Source organism: Heptranchias perlo, chromosome 32 (genome assembly GCF_035084215.1).
Source record: "Heptranchias perlo isolate sHepPer1 chromosome 32, sHepPer1.hap1, whole genome shotgun sequence".
NCBI lineage: Eukaryota > Metazoa > Chordata > Chondrichthyes > Hexanchiformes > Hexanchidae > Heptranchias > Heptranchias perlo.
In genome coordinates, this window is record NC_090356.1 from 18,296,076 (window position 1) to 18,317,873 (window position 21,798).

Sequence of the window (21,798 nt, forward strand, 5' to 3'; positions counted from 1 at the left end):
TGGGATATAGTTCCTCGGCCACTAGCCTCACTCTAGTATCTTATCTAAATGGCCATTCTTCATCTGTGAGTGTTTACAGGTTATTCAGCTGTGGAGACATCACCATTAAATCCAGTTGAACCCAGTTGCCTGACATTTGCATGTGCACTTTCCAGGGGTCAATGGGCAGTGGTCAGCAGTAGTAACCCTGGCTGATTATTTTTCTCTCTCTTAATTGGGATACAATAACTTCCTGTAACACCCTTGGGTTAGAGAAGGGGAAATCAACTACGGTTTCTGTTCCTGGTCGCTGTTCCAGTGACCGGCATAGGAAAGTGTACTCGTGTGGCTGTTGGGTGAGGACAAGGTTAGGATTGGCAATGATGCCCCCCATGGTCTAATAGTCTGCTAGCACTCACATCGTTACTGGCTATATGTCGGTGACATACTGGAGGTGCCTGTTGCCATGATACAGGAGAGGAGGGGAGAAGATATGGGGGTGGGAGAAAATTAATTTCCTTTTCAATGAAATATTTCACTTCAGCTTTGAATATTTGCTCACTTGTATTTTTTCCCATTCTTGTTTCAAAGTGGGATCTTCTTCAGAATGTATGGAACGACACGCCCATATACATGTACAGTGTGTGCAATGTGGTTGAAGGTGATCAGGACAACTGGTTACGGACTAACTGGATCTACCGCGGAGAAGCACAGCGCATATTTATCGAGCTCAAGTTCACCGTGCGCGACTGCAACAGCTTCCCCAACATAGCGACCTCCTGCAAGGAGACCTTCAACCTCTTCTATGCCGAGTCAGACTTTGATTACGGAACAATCTTCAGGAAAAGTCAGTTCAAAAAAATTGACACCATAGCGCCCGATGAAATCACAAGGAAAGAGGACTTCAGCTCTCGCAACGTGAAGATAAATGTCGAGGTGCGTGCAGTTGGCTCACTGAAGAAGAAAGGCTTTTATTTGGCATTTCAAGATGTCGGTGCCTGTGTCGCGCTCATATCCGTGCGTGTGTACTACAAGAAATGCCCGTCCATGGTGCGCAACATGGCAGTCTTTCCAGAAACAATAGCCGGGGCAGATTCGCAGGTGCTCTCTGAAGTTCTCGGGACTTGTGTAGATCATGCAGTGGCCCAGGAACCGCCCAAGATGCACTGCAACGCTGATGGCGAGTGGCTGGTCCTAGTTGGTCAATGCCTGTGTGAGGCGGCGTACGAGATGGTGAACGGCACTTGCAAAGGTAAGGTGCAGCTATTGAAGCTAAATGTTACCCAGTTTGGCCTCTCCTACCTAATAGAACAAGGACTAATCAAGCAATAGTTTGTGAGCGAGTAGGACCAAGGCTAATTAATTATCACAAGGCCTCTGCTTCAAAATCTCAATCCATCCAATAATGCATGATTCAGGATTAGTCATTTTTATGTTTATTTCAAACTTTTCTGTTGGCAATTAAGTTATTGATTATTTAAACAGTTTTGACTTGAATGACATTTATCTCCAGTGTCCCATCCCTGCCCACTGTTTGGTGGTTTGCCTTGTTCCACACTTGGCTGTGACTCTTCCCAATTCTCCCACTTGTTTCTCTGGGGTGAAGTTGGGGCATAACTATATCACTTTGATATAATCCACCTTACGTGCGCTTTGCAGCCAAGCCCTAGGAGACAATCTGCTCTAATTAGACTCAAGTGAGTCCAATTCTGTCAGAAACCAGTGCTTTGTTTGTGGAGTCTGTGTGTGCTCATGTGTACGATTTGTTTTGTTATTGCCTTATTTACATTGCACAGATGTACAGATGTGTTGGGTTCTAGTCTCAGGAACTGACTTCATTTTCCTATCACCGAGATACAGCACCAGAACACGGCTGGGTGAGGGAGTGCTGATTACTGAGCGAAGCCATGCTTTAAATTTTGATGAGGGGACTTTACACGTGGGTGGGTGAGGGGGGAGGGGAGGGAAGGGAAAGGAAAAAGAGCTGCAGAAAGAATTCATCGGACAATGGGCACTCTTGTGCAGCGAGTTTGTTTAATGATATGGCCTCCATCACTCATCAGTGATTTACTGGGGACCCTCCCAATTTCTGGGCATATGTGGCATTCCATTACTGTATATAATAATCACACATTCCAAAGGAGCTGCCTCCCTGTTGCTGGTAAGAATTTGAGAATAGTCTTTTTTTCAGCTCTTAAACAGTTTTAATAAGTTGTAATGGAAATTTTTGGGAGCAGGTTTCCTACTGTGTCCCACACTGTCCTCACTACTGACTGGGCAGTCGGTGAGACGCAGTGAAGAAACCTGGGGACTTTAATTTCCCCATGTGAGTTAGTGAAGTTGGAATGTTAACCATTTAGTTTTGATCTTGTGGTTTAACTGCGACGGTGAGGCTGATTTCTGTCCTTACTAGCAGCAAAGAATTTTTAGGAACAGGGAAAGGTCAACAAACCTGTCCCTTTTTGATGGATCACCATCTCCCTTGATCAGTTCTCTCTCTCTCTCTCCATAAACATGTCTAATTGTCTCTTTATTCCATTTACATTGTCTGCTGCAATGTCCTTCCCTGGGAACAACTCTCTTGGGTAAATAAAATTCCCCTTGACTTCCTTTCTTACTCCTAAGTTCCTCGTTTTAACTTGTTATTCCCTGGCAGAACCTTTCACCATTGCGAACAGATGATTGGATCAATTTTGTCCAATTCCCTTCGTAATCCTGAAACTTTAATTAGATCAGCTTGAATTTTTTTTTGATTTTTTTTTTACCTCAGTTTACAAAACAGATTCCCTTTCCTGGCAGGAATTAATTCATACGTATCTGAAACCCATCAGGAGCGCTCTGGCTAGGTGCACACAGGCTATAGACCAGTCTCTCAGGACTACATTAATATTATTTAATGCCCCATACCTATCTCCTGATGCTTGTTACATTAAAGGGCCATTTCACTCTTCACTATTTGACCTCTTTTTTAAACCCCAGAAGCAGTGCAGCCCATTGAAGTACAGAAGATGTTTCACTCAGGCAAGTGAGGTGAAGCAAGTGCCTGATCAATCATTAATCTGGTTCCCAGGTGTTCAGCTCCATTTGGGCTCTCAGGGAGTGGCTGCTTCTGTGCAAAGAATGAGAATGTGTGTCGGTTGCCTGAGGAGGAGAGGAGAACTGCCCTAACTGTAGGGAGCCTGTGTAATCTGTGTATCAACCCATTTCCTCTGCCTAGGCTTCAACCGGGCTTTGTGTGCCATTTGGCTAATTACAGGCCACATGAATGTCCTTCACTTGTGAAACAGGAAGTTAGTTGCACTCTGAGGTGGATGTGGAATTATTTGACAACGGCATTGATTTGAGTGGGTGAGATGATGCTATAGATCTCCATGTCCAGGAGTCCCGCTCACTAGATCTTTGAATGTGCAGCCCCCTCCTGCTCTACGACCCGAGAGCTCCGATTTGGTGGAAGGCAATGAATGACTCTTGATTGTAAAGAGAGCCTTCCATTCAGCCAGTGTTGTTTTTGCAAAAAGTGATTAGTTGATCATACTGGGGAGGAACTGGATAATCCATTTCTTGTACAAGCTCCAATCGTAGGTGGATTCCAGCAAATGAGCAACATCATATTGGATACCGCCAATAGCTCTGTTCTAAACAAACCCTGCAAATTAAAGACAGACACAGGTGTCAGACTGGTTGGCACCAGCCAGCTCTTGTTTAAAGAAGGTTTAATAAACTGGTTATAAAGTTAATCTGATAATCGGTAATTATACCAGATGTGTTTACATAAGATTTTACCAAGAGGGAGGTGGGAATATCTGTATAAAAAGATCTCCCATAGCCCTCTGTACATTGCTTTAAAGCTCCTTTGATGGCGTGGTGGGTAAATGTGTTGCCTGGTGTGGTCCTGGGCCAGTAGCCAGAAAACTCCCTGCATTGTTTCCCATTCTGTGCTGAGTTAACTCACCTCAGCTGAGGTCACAACAGGGCCTCTACTATTAGCCTCAGTGCTCCTTGAAAAACATTAACCGGAAGGGGTCCCTACTCCTGATCACTATTCAGTACTCCCTGCTGAAAAGTGCGTGGGACATTTGGGTGAGGACAGGATGGAGCTTGGCCGTGATGGTTTCCATGGCCAAAAAGCCCGCTGACACTTGCTACAGCTCTTGCATGAAGAACACCTGGTCTGGCGAAGTACTGGGGTATAGTTACTGCAAGGGGAACTGTACCCTGGCAACGGGTACACAGAGGAGGGCAGGAAATTGTGAGGGCAAAGAAGAGGATCAAAAGGCTCCTGCAATGTCTTTTCAATAAAATCTGTGTGGAAACATAGTGCCTCCCCTCCCATATATCAGCCTTCCTGGTGTGCCAGGGTCACTTCAAAATAGGCACAGCTTTGGCAGAGACCCCGAGAGAGGACAGTGGGTCTCAGTTTGCAGGTTCCTAAAGTTCAGTGTTAGGAGTATTGGACAATTTGCTTTGTATCTGGACTTGCTGATGGCGCTGTGCGTGGTCAATATGCTTAGATCACTGGTAATTCAAATCCAGTATTCTAATTGGACAGACGACCAGGTCAGTCATCCCAGCCGACCCTCCTGCCGTGCTGTGGGACAGGTGGCTCTCGGCGGGATTGGGGTTAATGTGCTAGAATTTCAAAATCTTTCAGCAGCCCTGCCTTGTAGTAATGGAATGTGAAACCACAGGCTGCTTGAAAGTTAGCAGAGTAAAACTAGAGAAGCCATGGGGGCTGATATGAGGGGGGAAGAAAAGTACAACTTGAGCTTTGACGCAACCTGCTCATTTAAGCATTGAGAGAACAGGAAAACATTACATTAGTTTGGCTGCAGCAGTAGCATCAAGCTCCCCTGTGATGAATGTTGTTTTTGTATGGGCACTTAGACCCTTACCCCTGGAGAATACCAATGTTCTATAAACATTGCAAACTTTGCCATTCTATATTTAAACAGGCGGGATGCTCTGCATTGGGTAGGCACTTTTGTGCCAATTCCCCCTTTTCCTTCCCCTTCTCTTCTCCTATCCTGTGGGTGTTAACTCTTGCTGGGGTAGATGTTCTTTGGGCACCAGCCACCCTTCTAGTACCCCTCACCCAAATGGCCAATCTTCACTTGTGAGCCTAGTGAGTCACATCGGCAGGGTGTCGAGTACAGGGGCAGTGCAGCTGAGCACTATGCTGTCCTCAAATGACAACCATGTGTACTTTCCAGGTTACTGGATAGAGCTCAGGAGCTGGAACCCTGCCTCAGTTTTCCTCCCTAATCCAGTAAAATTGCCACCTCCAGTGAGATCCACTAACTCAGCATGGATTGAGGATAGAAACTGGGACCCTGTGATCAGTGGTTTGGTGCTACATTACTAATTGTGACTGTGTGTACAGGAGATTGTGGGGTGATCTGATCGAGGCGTTTAAAATGTTAAAAGGATTTGATAGGATAGATACGGAGAAACTATTTCCTCTGATGGGGGAATCAAGAATAAAGGGACTTGATCTTAAAATTAGAGCTAGGCAATTCAGGAGTGAAATCAGGAAACACTTTTTCCACACAAAGGGTATTGGAAATCTAGAATTCTCATCCCCCAAAAGGCTGTGGATGCTGGGACAGTTAGATAGATTTTTGTTAGGTAAGGTATCAAGGGATATTGAGCTAAGGCGGGAAAATAAAATTGAGGTACATGATCTAATTAAATGATGGAGCAAGCTCGAGGGGCTGAATGGCTTAATCCAGTTCCTTATGTTTCTTTATCTGTCCTTTTGTCGGGAAAGTCAATGTTGGGTTGGGTTGCTATCTTCTCCCAAGTTCAAAACCAGCAGACAGCAGGATAGGGGTGGGACAGAAAGTGGAATCATGACTCGATTTCTGAGGTCTGGGTTTACTGATGATAAAGATTTATTGAGAATACAGCTTGCTCCCACAGCAGAGCAGCCCACCACTGGCCACAAAGGACAGCAATCCCATCAGACATGCCCATAACACAGCCTCCTCACTCTGACCCCCAGCTTAAATAACCCCCAGAAACCAAGACCAAAGAAGTTGCCTCAACTTTCTGCCCAGCATTGCTTCCAGTGTGGTCATGTCAGGAGGCTTGGATGTATCAATATATTCCTCGCACAAGCACCATGTATTGATGTTTCATAAAATATATATGAATATTCAGCCAAATGCACAATGAGTTCATAAAATGTATATGAAATTTTGCAACGACTTCACAATATGTGTGAATGTACACAAAGCCTATAAAATATATATGTGAAAGTAAAATAAAAAGTAAACTTTGATAACCTCAATAATTAATGCCTGCACATCACTAAACATGGAAGATTGAGGAAAAATTGAGTCTCCATTTTAAAAATCAGACTGTTGGTGTGTGGGTTGCAGTTTAGGAACTTCTAGATAAGCCACTCAGACTGATGGTGATTCTGGCATTGGGCTTGTCTGCTTCATTCAGAGAGCTTTGTCAGTGATTTCCGACCGGATATATGCTTTTGCTATCTCAATCACATCCCACAAGCAGAACAAACTTCCCTTTGTGAAATATCAGCCAGAGTGAAGTATCTGAAGGCATCTGACTTTGGTTCTGCCAGTATCTCAGTGGATAATGGGTACTGTACCATTCCAAATCTATAATGGTGCCCGGGGAGCAGAGATTAAACAAACTCCGTTGGCGTCACCTAATCAGTACTTCTTGATTTACTCGGTCTCTCCTACAGCTTCAGCCTTGGTGCTGACCTGCACTATGTGCCTTCCCCAGTCACTTGGGTTCCTTGATTGTACGGGAGGAAAAAAAAGGAGATGGGAGGTTGAGCCTTACTTCGTTTTGACATTTTGTGACTATGATGGCATGACTGCTACAATGTTTCTGATTTTTGTTTTGAAGTTTGTCCCCGATGTATTTCTAAGTTCAGGGTGTGTATACAAAGGCTGCTGGTGTCATCGGCTCCTCGGGACGGTGCTGTTAGTTGTAATGCCACAACTTTATTCAGCACTTTGAACTGAAAATCTTTTGTGTTATTTCCCTTTTATTGGGATTTTAAAAAATTTTGTAGTTGTATAAATTTACTGTTAAATTCTGGTTAAATTATCAGCCACAAGAATGAGACACTGATGTGTCTAGGTATAAACAGCAAACCACAGGGAACTGTCAGGCTGACCGGGGTGGTTACAGTTAACTGGAATAGTTACAGTTAACTGGAATGGTCCATGTGACCTTCCTGCTGCTTGTGGGTTGGGTGGAGACACTGGCTTTTAACACCAGTCAGCCTTGGATGACTACCTCCATGATGGAGAACCACATACAATGATAGTGTGGCTGGATTCTCTCCACAATAACCAGCCCCAGACTACTGACCACCTGAAATTTATGGTTTATCAACAAATGAGTTCGTTGAAGATTGTGGACTGGCTCTTGGTCCCTGAAATGTAAAACTGATGCATCATTCTCCACTCACTAACAAGTGATTTCAACCCCACCCCCAGCTTTGCAGTTCCTCGACCTGATTTCAGATTTTTTTTTCCAAAAGGAGTATCCTTATTTTTTGTTTCCCTTGGAGGAAGTATTTAAACAAACAAAACATCCATTCTGGGCCAATGCCACTGAGAACTTGCTGTTCCATTTCTTCTCTTCAGGGCTCTTTCTTTCCTTTTCTCGTTCTAGGTTTTATCTCTAAGATTAGGGAAGGTCAAACCAGAGTGTGGCTCGGTTGATGCCAAAACGCATCCCCTTTTCCCAGCTGGCCTGATAGCTGTACAAGCTTCTCAGTCTTTGCTCTGCCCCACCTACATTTTTTTTGCATGAGTCATCCATCCCCCTCCTATTATCTTTTTAACTTGAATGGTCAGTCAGTTCCTTCCTTAACACTGTCACAAGTTTTGAGATTTTCCGATTTTTGTGTGGGTGGAAGGTTGCTTGGCTCCGTGTTACAGCATTTTTCTGTGTGTTTAGGCATGACCCCATTCCAGCTTATAATAGCTCAACCAATCTGAAGGAAAACAAACTGAGGCCTCCTGGAAGTTTTTCCTCCATCGTTTTCTCATGAAAGACAATTAGCTGATCAATAAATGTCTGTAGTGTTTCGGTGAGGGACACAGGAGCACTAATCAGCTACGACTTAATGATCTGTTGGGATCTTTCCTGAGTTAGAAACTCTACGCCCCAGGGGCCCAGAAGGATAATGATAAGACTGGTTTCTTTCTCCCTTTAAGCACACCAGACCTCATTTCTCCTGTCATTGTCTCCTGTATAATGAGTCTATTAAACGTCTGGAGAATTTTCACTCTTATCCCCGTGATCTGAGTCCCTACTTTTCAGATATTGTTGTTTCTTGTTAATCGTCTAATAAACCCTTTTCCTTTTTTTTTTCTAGTGTGCACAAATGCTAGAGTTAACCAGGTTGCTATCTGGCACAGGCAAGATGAGCTGATTGGCCTCCTTCTGTGCTGTAATCATGTTCAAATCCCTCCAGGGCCTCGCCCCCTTCCTAACTCGGTAACCTCCTCCAGCCCTACAACCTTCCGAGATCTCTCTGCTTCTCTAATTCTGGCCTCTTACACATCCCCGAATTTCATCGCTCCACCATTGGTGGCCGTGCCTTCAGCTGCCTAGGCCCTAAGCTCTGGAATTCTCTCCCTAAACCTCTCTAAACCTCCACCTCTCTCCTTTGAGATGCTCCTCAAAACCTACCTCTTTGACTGTCACCTGCCCTAATATCTCTTTATGGGCTCGGTGTCAAATTTTTGTCTGATTATGCTTCCTTGAAGTGCCTTGGGGTATTTTACTACGTTAAAGGTGCTATATAAATGCAAGTTGTTGTTGTAATTCCTCTGATACTATCTGCTCTCCCTAATACTCTGGATAAATGCACAGCTTGGTCTGGTACTAAGCTACATACGCCAGAAATAATGTCCCTTAGGAAAGGAAACCTGCCGTCCTTACCTGGTCTGGCCTATATGTGACTCCAGTTCCACACCAAGGTGGTTGGCTCTTAATTGCCCTCTGAAGTGGTTTATCAAGCCAATCCATTGTATCAAAATACTAGAAGGCCCACCACCACGTTCACAGGGTCACTAATGATGGGCAATAAATGCCAGTCTTGCCAGTGATGCCAACATCCCAAGAATGAATTAAAACTCCTCGGTGCCATCCCCAGTTAACTGATACGGGGTGCTACAATTAACTTAATTGCCTTTTAGGCTAGGGAGGGGGGGGGGGGGAAATCATTTGGGGTTAACACTCTGCCCCTAGACTCACCTATGAAGAATATGTACTAGAGGGAGGTACCAGGTTACCTGCCACCCATTGAACCATACTCCAGTCACAGTCAGTGCCTCAGGAAAGGAAAGAAGAAAATAACACATACTGCTTAGTGATGCAGTCTCTTGTACAGCTGTGACAGACATGAGAAGTACTCGGGGCAACTGAGGGCTCAACGCTGACTGAAGTGTGAACAGCAACTCCGACAGTGTAAGGATTAGCCAGATAGACCATCAGACTGTGTTAGTGCTAACCTTGTGCTTTAGTATCTGTCCGGCAGCCCTTCGCTATGAGGGAGCAGTCACGTATGAAACAAGTCTTGTCACAGCGCTGTCACTATATCCTGTTGTAAATGAGAATACATTTCATTATCAACGTGCTAATTTATGGGCGCCATTATAAGCTCAGCTGTAATTATTATGTTTTCAATTTCCTCTCTCTCTAGCCCTAGCCCAGTATCCAATTTTACTGTGGAGTGATTCTAGGGCAGTGTCAAGTCATAAATATGCACTTACGCTGCTGATTCACATCAGTCCTGAGCCCGTCACAGCAGGAGAGGAGACTTTTATTCAGTGAGGCTTTGTCCTAGAGGCAAAAAAACTGTTCAGTGCCCTGCCTCTCAGTGCCCACAGCAGAGAGGAGGTCTTCATCCTTTCTGTCTGGGCTGAATTTGAACCCAGAACAATTTTCTAACCTTGTCCTCAGTAACCTATTCTTGTATATGAGTGACTGAAAAATCTATTCTTTATATTTATGATCAACTAGAAAGTTTAGAGAAAGACAAAACCTCAAATGCTGGAAATCCCCAGCGGGTTTGTCAGTATTTGAAAGGGAAAAGTCGGGTCAGCGTTTTGGCTGGAAACACTTTTAGCGAAAGATCTTTTCCCTGAAACATTTTCTCCTCTTAGACCTGCTGTGTATTTCCAGCACTTTATGAAAGTTTCAGAAATTGCACCTGAAATAAATTCACCGCCTTTACACAGATGTAATTGGCTCTCGTCGTGGGCCCGTTCCGATGTGTTGCTGACTTGGGGCCTGATTCTTGGAATGTTTATGCTGGTGGAGACATGTTGTCTTGTCCGAAATGTGTTTCGTCCCTGGTGACTCCTGTTTCAAACCCTTCATTTGGCGCAGAGCAGTGTAATTCTGCCATAAAGTTTGAAGTCGCGCAAAATAGTTTGTTTTAATAGACTTTCCATTCCCTCTCCCAAAAAAATACCCCTTTCCAGCCTTGTTGAATGGACATTTACTGCTAATTACTTCTATGGACAGACACATGGAAAAAGTTTGTTACATCTTCATTCCGTGATTTGGGTTGATGTGCTGATGTGGATTACAGAGTGAGGTGAATGAGCGCACACTGCTTATGCAGTGACTAATTGCATAGAAATAGTCACTCGGTGGTTTGGCTAGTTAAGGCAGTGAGAATCTGAGCCGTTCAGACCAGAAAGATCCCAGGGATATCTGGTCTGCGCTAAATTGATGGCCTAGCTGGGCTAGCAAGGAAAAAAATCACCCAGGGACCTTGCTCCTGTTTGCTATCCTGGGTGAGAACAGAATGGGACTTGGCCATAATGTTCCTCCCCATCAAATATCCTGCTGACACTCGCTATTTATGTTCATACATGAAGAATCTGCACTTGGGAAAGCTACTGGGGGGGCAAGGGCCTGTGGAACTGTAGTGCAGCAAGTGATATCACTTTCGGGAGGGAGGAGAGAAGGTTGCCAGGAAAAGGGGGAAAAATAATTTATGTAGAAATTGGAACTGTAACTTGGCATTTAATGAGTTAATCTGTAGACATTCTGGATACACCCTGATTAGTAAGTGCAAAATATAGGCCTTTCATAATGGCCTCCTGTGTCAGTATTTGAACAGGCCTGGTCCTGCCTCGTACAGGCCCAGCGTGTTTCAGTCTGACACAGTTTGAAGCTGCACTGTGGCATTACAGAGTCTGAATTCTTGCGTACATTCTTGAAGAGTTTGCTCATTTCCTTGATTGTAGGTAAGAGTTTGATGGCAGATATGCCTGGGCTTGTCTTCCCCGGACTCTTGCCACCATTTCCCAAGAGCCTTGAGTTCGCTTGCCCGCTGCCTTGGTTGGTAATGTTATCCATTTCCCCAGGCTGTCCAGTGTATGGTTCCTCAGAATCATATCGACACCGGGAGCATCTGACCCATCGGTCAGAAACCATCACTCACCAGACTTCACGGGCAGAGAAGAGTCAGTTGAACCCAGTTCTGTTTGTTTTTTAAAAAAATCCTTCAACCACAAGTCTGCATTGTACATTCCAGGTTTTGCCCAGTACTGGAAATGGCAGAGCACCAGGTTATGAATGGAAGCAAGCTATTTATTATATTTACAGTATGAATATACTCTTGGAAACTTTTTAGAACCTACAGGATTTCAAGTGAAACCCAGCGATTCACACTGGATGACATCATTCTATTCATAGATTTGAATCACTGGTTCCGCAGGATGTGCACGGTAACTCCAGCAATAACTCCGCACTTCCTCTCGCTGCACCAGATGTGGGGCAGCATCAGGAAAGGACTGACTTGTCGTCCTCCAGGAGATGGATGCGGCTCCTTGGATAGATGCCAGCCCTGGTTTTTCCCTTGGTCGCTGCCTCTTATTTTCTAGATGATTGTTCAAGTACTGATATTCATCCAGGCAAACCAGTGTGGCACTGAAAATAAAAGCCAGATCTTAACTATTGTCCATTATCCTTTAACAGACTGCTTCAGGCCTGCTGTTAAATGGGTAACGAGAATAGCTGACCATTGGAACCGTGTTTCCAAGCAGCTTTCCTTTTGTATGAAAGATTGTCGTGTTTGTGACCCAATCCCTTGACAAAACAATCACTTGTGCAATTATCCTACATTTAAGCCGTTGCACCCTGGCTTCATCATTCAGTTCCCAAAACCTCTCTTCACTTGTCCCTTTAGGTTGTGTCCTTTCTAACCGACCCCCTCTAGTTCACAAGCAAAATACTGCGGATGTTGGAAATCTGAAATAAAAACAGAAAATGCTGGAGAAGCTCAGCAAATCAGGCAGCATCTGTGGAGAAAGAAACAGAGTTAATGTTTCAGGTCGAAGAACTTTCATCAGAACCAGAAGAAGCTTTTTTAAAAAAAAATCTAGAACAATTTGTTGTTTTCTGACACCCTGAAACGTTAACTCTGTTTCTTTCTCCACAGATGCTGCCTGACTTGCTGAGCTTCTCCAGCATTTTCCGTTTTATACCCCTCTAGTTCACGGTGTCCTTTTTCTTCAGTTAGTGCCTGTGAGGCTGTATGCTGGTGGGACTCGGTGACTTTGGCGGGTGAGGGGGGGCAGCAGTGCGGTGAAGTGTTTTATGTTGGGCTGCAGTTTGTTTGCATTCCATAATCGTTGGCAGCTGTGGCCTCTGTGAATGCCTTTCCAGTATCTCTGGAATGTTATTGCAGGTCGATTTGTACCTTGTTCCTTGTGACATTGCCAGTGTACTTGCTGAATTGCTTTACTGACTGGGTTGGACACCTTCCTAAATCATGCTCACTGTGTACCAGCCTGGCTGTGATACCTGCCAGTCCAGTCTAGCTGATCGCTGCCCTCATTTTCCAGGTCATATCCTTCTCAGTAAATGGTCCAATCTGATTGTTGAGGCCTCATTGTCCCTGAGGGACTGATGCATTTGTGTTTGTGTTGCTAGTTAATTGGAGGATCACACAGAACGGAACTGCAGCCAGGCTGGTGCTGACAGCTCGCTCCTAATGACGAGTCATTATCCTTTCCTAAAGCCCTACTCACCCTATGTGATAAAACCCTGGGCTTTCAACTTCCTTTCAACTCCGCTCACTTACAGAAAGGTTAAGAGCTGTGACCTCTTTCTGTCTGGCTGCTCTTTCTCTCCCCAGACGAGCCCCCAGTCAGTCATAATGCATTTGAAATAAGGTAGAGGCCCTGTCGCCAGGACTGTATCTTGGAGATGGTGCTGCTTCTCGTCTGCTATGAAACACCTATCTCAAAACCTTAATGATTAAATACACGCGACATGACCCTGGCAGCCTTTGAACTGTTCAATTTGCGATGTCAGACTAGATCTCATTCAAAAATTCACCAACAAGCATCTCAACCCTCCCTTGTGTGTTCTTTCAAAAGAAAAATGTCTGAAACAAACTTGTGTGTATTTCCTAACTGCTCTGATTTGGAAATTGACATCTTGTCCAGTAGTCCTTCTGAGATTGTTGAGTGTGTTTTACCTAAAGATTAACAGAAGGTAGGCTTTGATCTGCTTATCCTTGTCTACAACTCACTTTAGCCTTACCCCACCCTACCTCTACTTCCTCCAGCCTTACATTCCCTCCCATGCCCTCAGGTTCTTTAACTCTGCTTTTCTCCCCTTCCCCCCACCCATTCTACCATTGGTGGCAGAGCCTCTGCTGCCTTGAGCTAGTTTTCTGGAACCCCCCTCCCTCCCTGACCCCTCTTTCTCTCCATGATCAAAAGCCTCCTGAAAATTCATCTCTGTGACTGAAATTTTGGTCACATCCCTAACGTGCCCACTGAGGCTTGGTGTCCATTCCTTTCTTTCTCTGAGGAACTTTTTTTATTTGTAAATACAAGTTGTTCTGAATTAACTTCACTTTTAATCAGGTTCAGATTTACACGAAAGCTTCTGATGTTAGGGTTCCACCAAACACTATCCGCATTGACTGTGCCACTCACACTTGTAGAACCGATACTAAATCTGTGATTCCCAGTGACCACATTTCATCTTTCCACCTTTTCTTCTTTGGAGCAGGTTGGGGATTCCAGCAGAGTAAGCGATGTTGGTTTCTGCAGGGTCGAAACTGTCACGTTTTGGTGTAAATGGTATTTGTATGCCTTCCCATGCAGGACAGCCCATCTTGTGAAGGTCGCGGTGCTACGCCTTTGGTGTGTTGGCAGGGACACTCGTCCCGATTAGGAAAATCCAGCTGGGCTGTGTGTTTATATACCGTTAATGATTTACAGACCTGTTGTTTGATACTAAAATTATAATGTATGATCTCCCCACCCAGGAAATACCAGAGTGAAGAGATCATCTCCTTGAAACTGTAAGAAAGTCGTGACTAGCCCTTCCTGCAGCAGTGAACGGCCCTAATTAAAGTCACAAACAACTTCCTCTGTGATTGTGACTATCCTCCTTTACCCATCACCTACCTTGACCTTTCAACTGCCTCTGTGCTGTAGATTGTTTGTCCGACATTCAGTTTTGAATGGGTCACAACTTCCTCCAGCTCACCATCAGGTAAACTAAAATCATTGTATGCGGTCCCCATCACAAACCCCACCCCCATGCCACCAATTCCTTCCTCCTCCTCCGGCCGCTATCTCAGGATTAATCAGACTGTTTGCAACATCAGCATCCCGTTTGACCCTGCGCTTAGTTTCAGACCCCATATTCACTCTACTACAAAGGCCAGGATCATGCCCGCTGGTAACCTCCATCACTGACTCTGCCAGAATAGGCGGGTCAGTGGGTGGTCCTCCCTATTTAAGTATCGCTGCTCGGTGCCCATACCATGAGGGGCAGTTCTCTGGTTCCTGACAACCGCAGGATGCCACAAATGCAGCCTTGCTGCCCCGGCCAGAGGGATGTTGAAGGCCCCCTGAAAAAATTCCGAAGCCTCCGATGTATTACAGATGCTGAACTTGAGCTTCTGGAGTCCAAGCTGCTTCCCTGGACCCCCAAGGTGGTCTCCATGTCCGCCAATAAAGACCTCTCCCCTGTGGATGTACCGGCCTCCAAAGATTCCCCGATCTTCTACAAGGCTAAGGTCCCAATATAAAGAGCCCCTGCCCCTACCGCTTCAGTGGCTTTGTGAGGGGTAGGTGGAGGCTCTGTCCCTTACAAGGCCGAGAGGGATCTCCGATGTAAGGCTGGGACCAAACGTATCAAGGTCCAGGTCATTGCAAGAGGGTTTGAGTACAGGAGCAGGGATGTCTTACTGCAGTTATACAGGGCCTTGGTGAGACCACACCTGGACTATTGTGTGCCATTGAGTGAGTGCAGCGAAGGTTCACCAAACTGATTCCTGGGATTGCAGGACTGTCGTATGAGGAGAGATTGGGTCGACTCGGCCTGTATTCACTCAAGTCTAGAAGAATAAGAGGGGATCTCATTGAAACATATAAAATTCTGACAGGGCTAGACAGGCTAGATGCAGAGAGGATGTTTCCCCTGGCTGGGGGGTCCAGAACAAGGGGTCACAGTCTCAGGAAATGGGGTAGGACATTTTAGAACTGAGATGAGGAGAAATTTCTTCACTGAGGGTGGTGAACCTTTGGAATTCTCTACCACAGAAGGCTGTGGAGGCCAAGTCACTGAATATATTTAAGAACGAGCTAGATAGATTTCTAGACACAAAAGGCACCAAGGGGTATGGGGATAGAGTGGGAATATGGTAGTGAGATAGAGGATCAGCCATAATCATATTGAATGGCGGAGCAGGCTCGAAGGGCCGAATGGCCTACTTCTGTTCCTATTTTCTACGTTTCCATGTTTCCAGCTCTTCCACTACCAGAAGATCTGAGGAATTTTGGCCCCGATGTGTAGGTACACAGGCAACTCCTACATGGAAGAAGCCCATCGAGAGAGTTTTTAATCCGTATAATCCTGAATGAATTTAAAAGCGTGTTCCTTTCAGGGCTGTATCCAACACAGTCCAGTCCAGTGGGGATGTGAAACCACCATTGTACAATATTCCTAAATCAGATTTCTGCTCACCAGCGACCTAGAATAAACAAACTGAGATATTCTTAGAATTCCTCCTCTCCACAGGAGACTAAGAAAGATAATCTCTGCCTTGCATGGGAATTCTGAGTGCTTTTGTACTGTGTTCGCATATTTGCACCCTGCTGATCAGGCTGCAATCTACTCCCAATACCAGAGAGCAGGGTTGCTTCAGTCAGATAGGATGTTTACCAAGGCTGGCAGAGGAGGCCACCATAGCACCTATTGAAGGTTGGGGTGGGGGGTGTGGTCTGTTGACAAAACTCCTTCCCTTGAACACCCCCCCCTTCCCCCCCCCCCCCCCATTTCTCTCACTCTCCTGAGTGCATTCATTTCTTGATGGGTTACAGCTCCATGTCTGCCTGGTGCCTTCTCCAAGTGGTCATTCTCTATGTATGACTGTCAACAGGCTGCTCAACTGGGGTCCAGAGGGCAGCGCTGCCAAGCTTGACCCAGTCCTTGGGCGATACCCACGAACATGCACTTTCTAGCAGAGGTTGTGATTAGGAACAGAAACCTTGGCTTCCCCACCCTTCTTAGCCAAGGGGTACGAAGATCAATTGTTACACCCCTATTATTGCTGCACGGCCGCGATCCACTGATTCAGCAGAGATGAGGGGTCGTACCTGGGGCCTTCTGGTCTGTATAGCTCAGTGCTGCATTGGTATTCATCCAGCAAACTATCCCTTTTTTAAGCTGCGTTATGTAGCAGTGATTTTTGAAATTTGATTTGCTTCGGGCAGTTTTTTTTTCGTTCTAAGGGAGCTCTGGGCGAGATCATCGTCTATGTGTGCTGCACAGTGCAGTCATCGCAGTCTCTACTGCTAGCACCAGGCACAAAGAGGATGTCCCCACATCCTCAGGAACTCTATCCTGTTTGAGGGGGGGGGGGGAAGCAACTGAATTCTCTTTGAAAGAAACAGCATAGTTTTGTGAAAAATGTTAAAATTTATTCGTGGATCATTGGCACCGTTAGGGGGCCCATGTGATCTAAACCTTTTCCACTCACAAAAGACCATGTACTGTCGGGTGTGTACCAGGCCACGGGAATACGACCGATTCGGGACCAGTGTTAATCCTTCAACAACGAGCGGTATTGAGGCAGCCTGTAGGGGCCCAGCTTCACTTTGTGTTAACAATGAATAGAGAGAATAGCCTGGCATTCTGACTGAGCCCTGAGCATGTCAGCACTGCTCCTGAGTGCATTAGTATTACTGCTGCCTAGATAGACATTCCTATTCTATTAACTGCAAGCCTGCTCAATATGAGCTCTTAGCTCGAACAAAGCAGCCTCACCATTCCTGCTCTCCCAGGGTCTCCGCAATAAAGCAGCTGTGCCATTTGAGGTCTCTTGCTATTTGGGCAGCTGTCTGACATCATTATTAAGCAGAATGTCAGTGTCGACACGACCCTGTCAGTGGATGTCCTCTAGAATATAAAAATGTGTCTGAGTTGCTGTCAAAGGGACTCTGATTTCCTTTGATTGTGATGATTATTGTTCCGATGAATTGAGACAACCCAAAGGCAGTGAGCACAGTGTGAGAGATGAACAATTCTTGCTGTCCTTGTGTACCGGCTCCGCAGCTACTGAAGACTGCTTGCACGGGAAATGCAGGCCAAGTTGGACAATGGGCCGTGTTTACACTTTTGGACCGAGTCACTCCAAGTAACCTTTTGGTGTCTTGCAAGCAGGTGTGTTGCATTCCATAATAAGGTGTCAGCCTTGGCCCAGTTGGTAGCACTCTAGCCTGAGTCAGAAGGTTGTGGGTTCAAGTCCCACTCCGGAGACTTGAGCACAAAATCGAGGCTGACACTCCAGTGCTGAGGGAGTGCTGCACTGTCGGAGGTGCTGTCTTTCGGATGAGATCAATCTCTTGGATGGATGTAAAAGATCCCACGGCACCAGTCCAGGAGAGTCCTGAGCAATATTTATCCCTCAACCAACATCACTAACAAATTATCTGGTCATTATCTGATTGCTGGTTGTGGGACTTTGCTGTGTGCAAATTGGCTGTCGTGTTTCCTACCTTACAACAGTGACTACACTTCAAAAGTACTTCATTGGTTGTAAAAAGCACTTTTGGATGTCCTGAGGTCATGAAAGGTGCTATATAAATGCAAGTTCGTTCTTTCTTTAGTTTTCCCCAAATGGCTCTCATTGCATAGATGACACAAATCATCATCAAAGTGCAGTGAACCTAAGAGTTAGTGATTTGCAAGGTTAGCATATGAACGCTGCGTACAATTGCATGAAACTCCTCTGCTATTAATTCATGTTAACATCTCTGTTGAAATTGCAGACAATGGACTGTCATATAAAGCAATCATCCTCTAAAATTACAAATGGTAATTTCTAGGCAGTAGATGAATGGAACATCTGAAAGTTCATAGAATGGCCAACAGCAAGCAGATGCTAGTGTTTAAAAGATGGGTGCAGGACTGGGAAGGGGAATCTCCATTTTCTATTAATGCATGCCCAGTGCTCTGAGGGTTAATTAACAAGCCAGTTGGTTGTCTGTCAGTTGGTTGCTGGAGAAGTGGAATGAACAAACTGGTTGGGGTGAGAATGCCTGAGGTCGTGTGAAGAACCTTTTTTTTCCCTACTCCTCTTCAACCTTTTGTCTATGTCGGGAATGTTCTCTCTTTGAGTGACTGGATGCTCTCAGCACACACTCGCCTATGAGGTCAGCTGTGCTCTGCTGTGTACACAGAGGAACTGTTATATCCCCTGTCATAAACTCAGGCCCGAGCTCTGAACTCACTCTGTGTAACCAACAGGAGGTGGCTGTTTGCTTGAAGCAGTTGTCCCCTCAGCTGTTGAGTAAGTGTCAGCCTGGAATGCAGGAAAATGCCAGGAATTCCCCCAAAGTGAGAGAAGCAGCCTCCTGACCGGGTTTTGGGGCCGCACGATTGGTACCTGCTGATGCCTTTCATTAGAATGACAAACTTGACAGTTACAATAGCTTGATTGTCAGGCAGTTGACATTCTGTTTACACAAGTAAAGTGAAATCACTTAACCCAACTGCTCATGAGCTCTCAACTGGAGAGACATCTTGAACTCTCCGACACAAAGCAACCATCTATTTTGCTCCCTCTCCCCACTCCTGAGTGCAAAGCCTATGCTATAATTTTCATATCTGGTTTAGTGGGGTGCTAGAATTGCCAGTAACTGACTTGTGTGGACAGTGATGTCCCCAGAGTGAACTTGTTGGATTTACCAAGGCTTGTGGGGAAAATCCAGTAATTGGTCGTTCCAGCAATTAGTCTTGAGTGAAAACTGTGATTTATCCTGTGGTTGTCACTGACTGTGATACTAACATCCCACCAAACCAAATATTAAAGCTGTTCTGATTTGTACACCCTAGTCTTGAGTTGATGCTTCACCTGTTTTAACAAGTGATTCCTGGTAACTTTAAAAAGGCTTTTTACACTAGAGGAGTTCAGCTGACTGCAGATGTACAAGTTCTCCCTCCTTCAACTCCAGTCCGTAGTGTAAACAAGCCCAGGTTCCAGGAGCAGATGGCATTGCAGGCCCTTGTGTGGGGCTGTATATAAAAGTGAAGCCAGTGGCCTACGGAGATCAACTCCCCAGTCCTTGTGTAAAAGTGGAAGGACGGCATGTGAGATTGCTCTCCTGAAGCGTGAAGCAGTGATATCCCCAGCGTATAAAAGTGCCTTGAATTTGCTCAAATTAAGCAGCATCAGACTCGGCTACGATGGCCCCACAGTTGAACAGCCTGGCAGCTCTTAGCAGCCTAGATTTATCAACAAAGAATGAACACTTGCTTGAGCTAACAAAGTTTGGGGGGTGGGGGGGTGAAGAAAGAGGTGTGTGATACTAATATTAAATATTGCTGCTAGATCAAGTCAGAGACTTGGACATTGACCTCTGCATGTGATGATCTTGTTGAGTTATTCTTGATGTATTTGCTTCTACTGACTCTGGACTAAATCGTGGCTCTGCGTTTCAGTGTGCAAGGAAGGATTCTTCAAATCAGAGGCCAGCAACGACCCCTGCTTGGAATGTCCTGCTAACACCCAGCCCTCTGCAGCAGGTTCCACCTCGTGTCCGTGTGCGGAGGGTTTTTACCGAGCCCCCGGTGACTCTGCCACCTCTGCGTGTTCTCGTGAGTACAATCACCTTTTCAACATTTTTGTCTGATTATGCACTGCATGTAAAGCCTTCATTGTTGAACAGTGTACGACCTGGAGAGTAGGCTTTCGCTCCCACTGAGTGAGATTGGGGCTGACTAGGATGAGCGCTGTGCAATGAAGGCTGATTGCTCACTTGACCTTTTCTTATCACCGAAATAAGCCGTCCCCGGCAGCAGTATGAAGTGATTTATGTTTCTATTGTGTTTAATCTACAGGACCACCCTCCATGCCAGAGGGCGTCACCGCTACCACCATGGGTTCCACAGTTCTGTTGAAGTGGATGCCGCCCAGTGACACTGGGGGCCGCAGTGACGTCACCTACAGCGTGGTGTGTGAGCGCTGCTCTTGGGACACGGGAAGCTGCAAACCCTGCGAGCCTGGCGTCCGGTTTTCTCGGCAGTCCCCATTTGTGGAGACCACAGTGAGTGTGACGGAGCTGGAACCACACACCAACTACACCTTTACGGTTGAGGCGAGGAACGGGGTGTCCGACCAGGGCTTGACACGCAACGTCGCCAGCGCTGTTGCCTTCATTAACGAGACGGGTAAGTGTTAAACTGAACAGTAATATGAGAGGCCGTATTCCGATCGGGAGCCAGCGCCACCTACAGTCAGGAAGGTGGATTGCTGGTACCTGCTGTAGAGTTGTCCCTCTAAAGACATCGACTGTCCTGTTTTCTTTCTTTCGTCTAATGTCTTCTCCGCTGAGGGTGCTGACTCTTGCTGGGATATGGTTGCACAGGTCCTGACAGCCATCCTGTACCTTGCTCCAGTGGCCATTCCTCACATGGGAGCTGGACAATGACTCTGGTGTCCTATTCAAGATTCACAGCCAAGTCCCATCCCGTTGTATCTGATGTATACGTGCGTGCATTTCCAGCCGGAGTCACTGAATCGTGATCAGGAGTGGGAACTCTGGCTGATTTTTGTTTCCCTTTCTCCAGCCCCGGGATACCTTAGGCCAACTGTCGAGCCGAAACCGCTGCCCTGGCTTACTTGAAACAAACCGAGGATTGCACCAGGGACCTCTGGTCTGCATGGCCTAGTACTGCCCTAGCAATCAATGGGTCCCAATACAGAAACGCACCACCCCTGTCCTCGAACCTTTGGAACCTTGTGGTAAATTCACCAATTCTGTGCTCCCTTCATGAAGCTGTGGTGAAAGAGAGCAAGGGTCGGAGATGGAGCTACAGCACAATAAGGCTGATTCTCCAACCGGCACTCTCTCCTGAGCCTGGCTCCACACTCTGAGCATTTACCCTCTTGTTTAACATGGGCAGTACAGAAACTTGAAGCAGTTTATTTGCAGTGTGGAATGTATGTTTGAGAGAAATACAGAAAAAGGGAGAAATCAGCCAAGAGAAGCTGTGAGACTACCATAAGAGTGTTGGGTACAGCCACTGCAGAATTAGAGACACTGATTCTCCAGGGCTGAATACGAACAAAAAACCAAGACTGGGACGTCAGCCACAGCTCTACCAATGCAAAGTCGATACCCAGTAACCCAAGCCTGTCTTGCTGGGATCTGATTAATTTAGCTCACTATATCCATGAGTATTGTGGTAGCTGTGCCCTTTCGGCTGGGTTTAAAAACAGTATTGCATTTAAAAACCACCTTTCACATCCCAGGATGTCCCAAAGTGCATCACAGC

The 21,798-nt window shown here is 45.8% G+C and overlaps 1 protein-coding gene across 1 annotated transcript in view; it reads left to right on the plus strand.

The window, feature by feature from the left end:
* The window catches only part of epha2b (eph receptor A2 b), a 46,216-nt gene that overhangs the window by 6,131 nt on the left and 18,287 nt on the right, over window positions 1-21,798 (plus strand). The window contains exons 3-5 of the mRNA XM_067970526.1: window positions 571-1,231; window positions 19,963-20,118; window positions 20,362-20,691. Coding sequence (XP_067826627.1) covers window positions 571-1,231; window positions 19,963-20,118; window positions 20,362-20,691 — 1,147 coding nt within the window. The remainder of the gene's footprint in view (window positions 1-570; window positions 1,232-19,962; window positions 20,119-20,361; window positions 20,692-21,798) is intronic.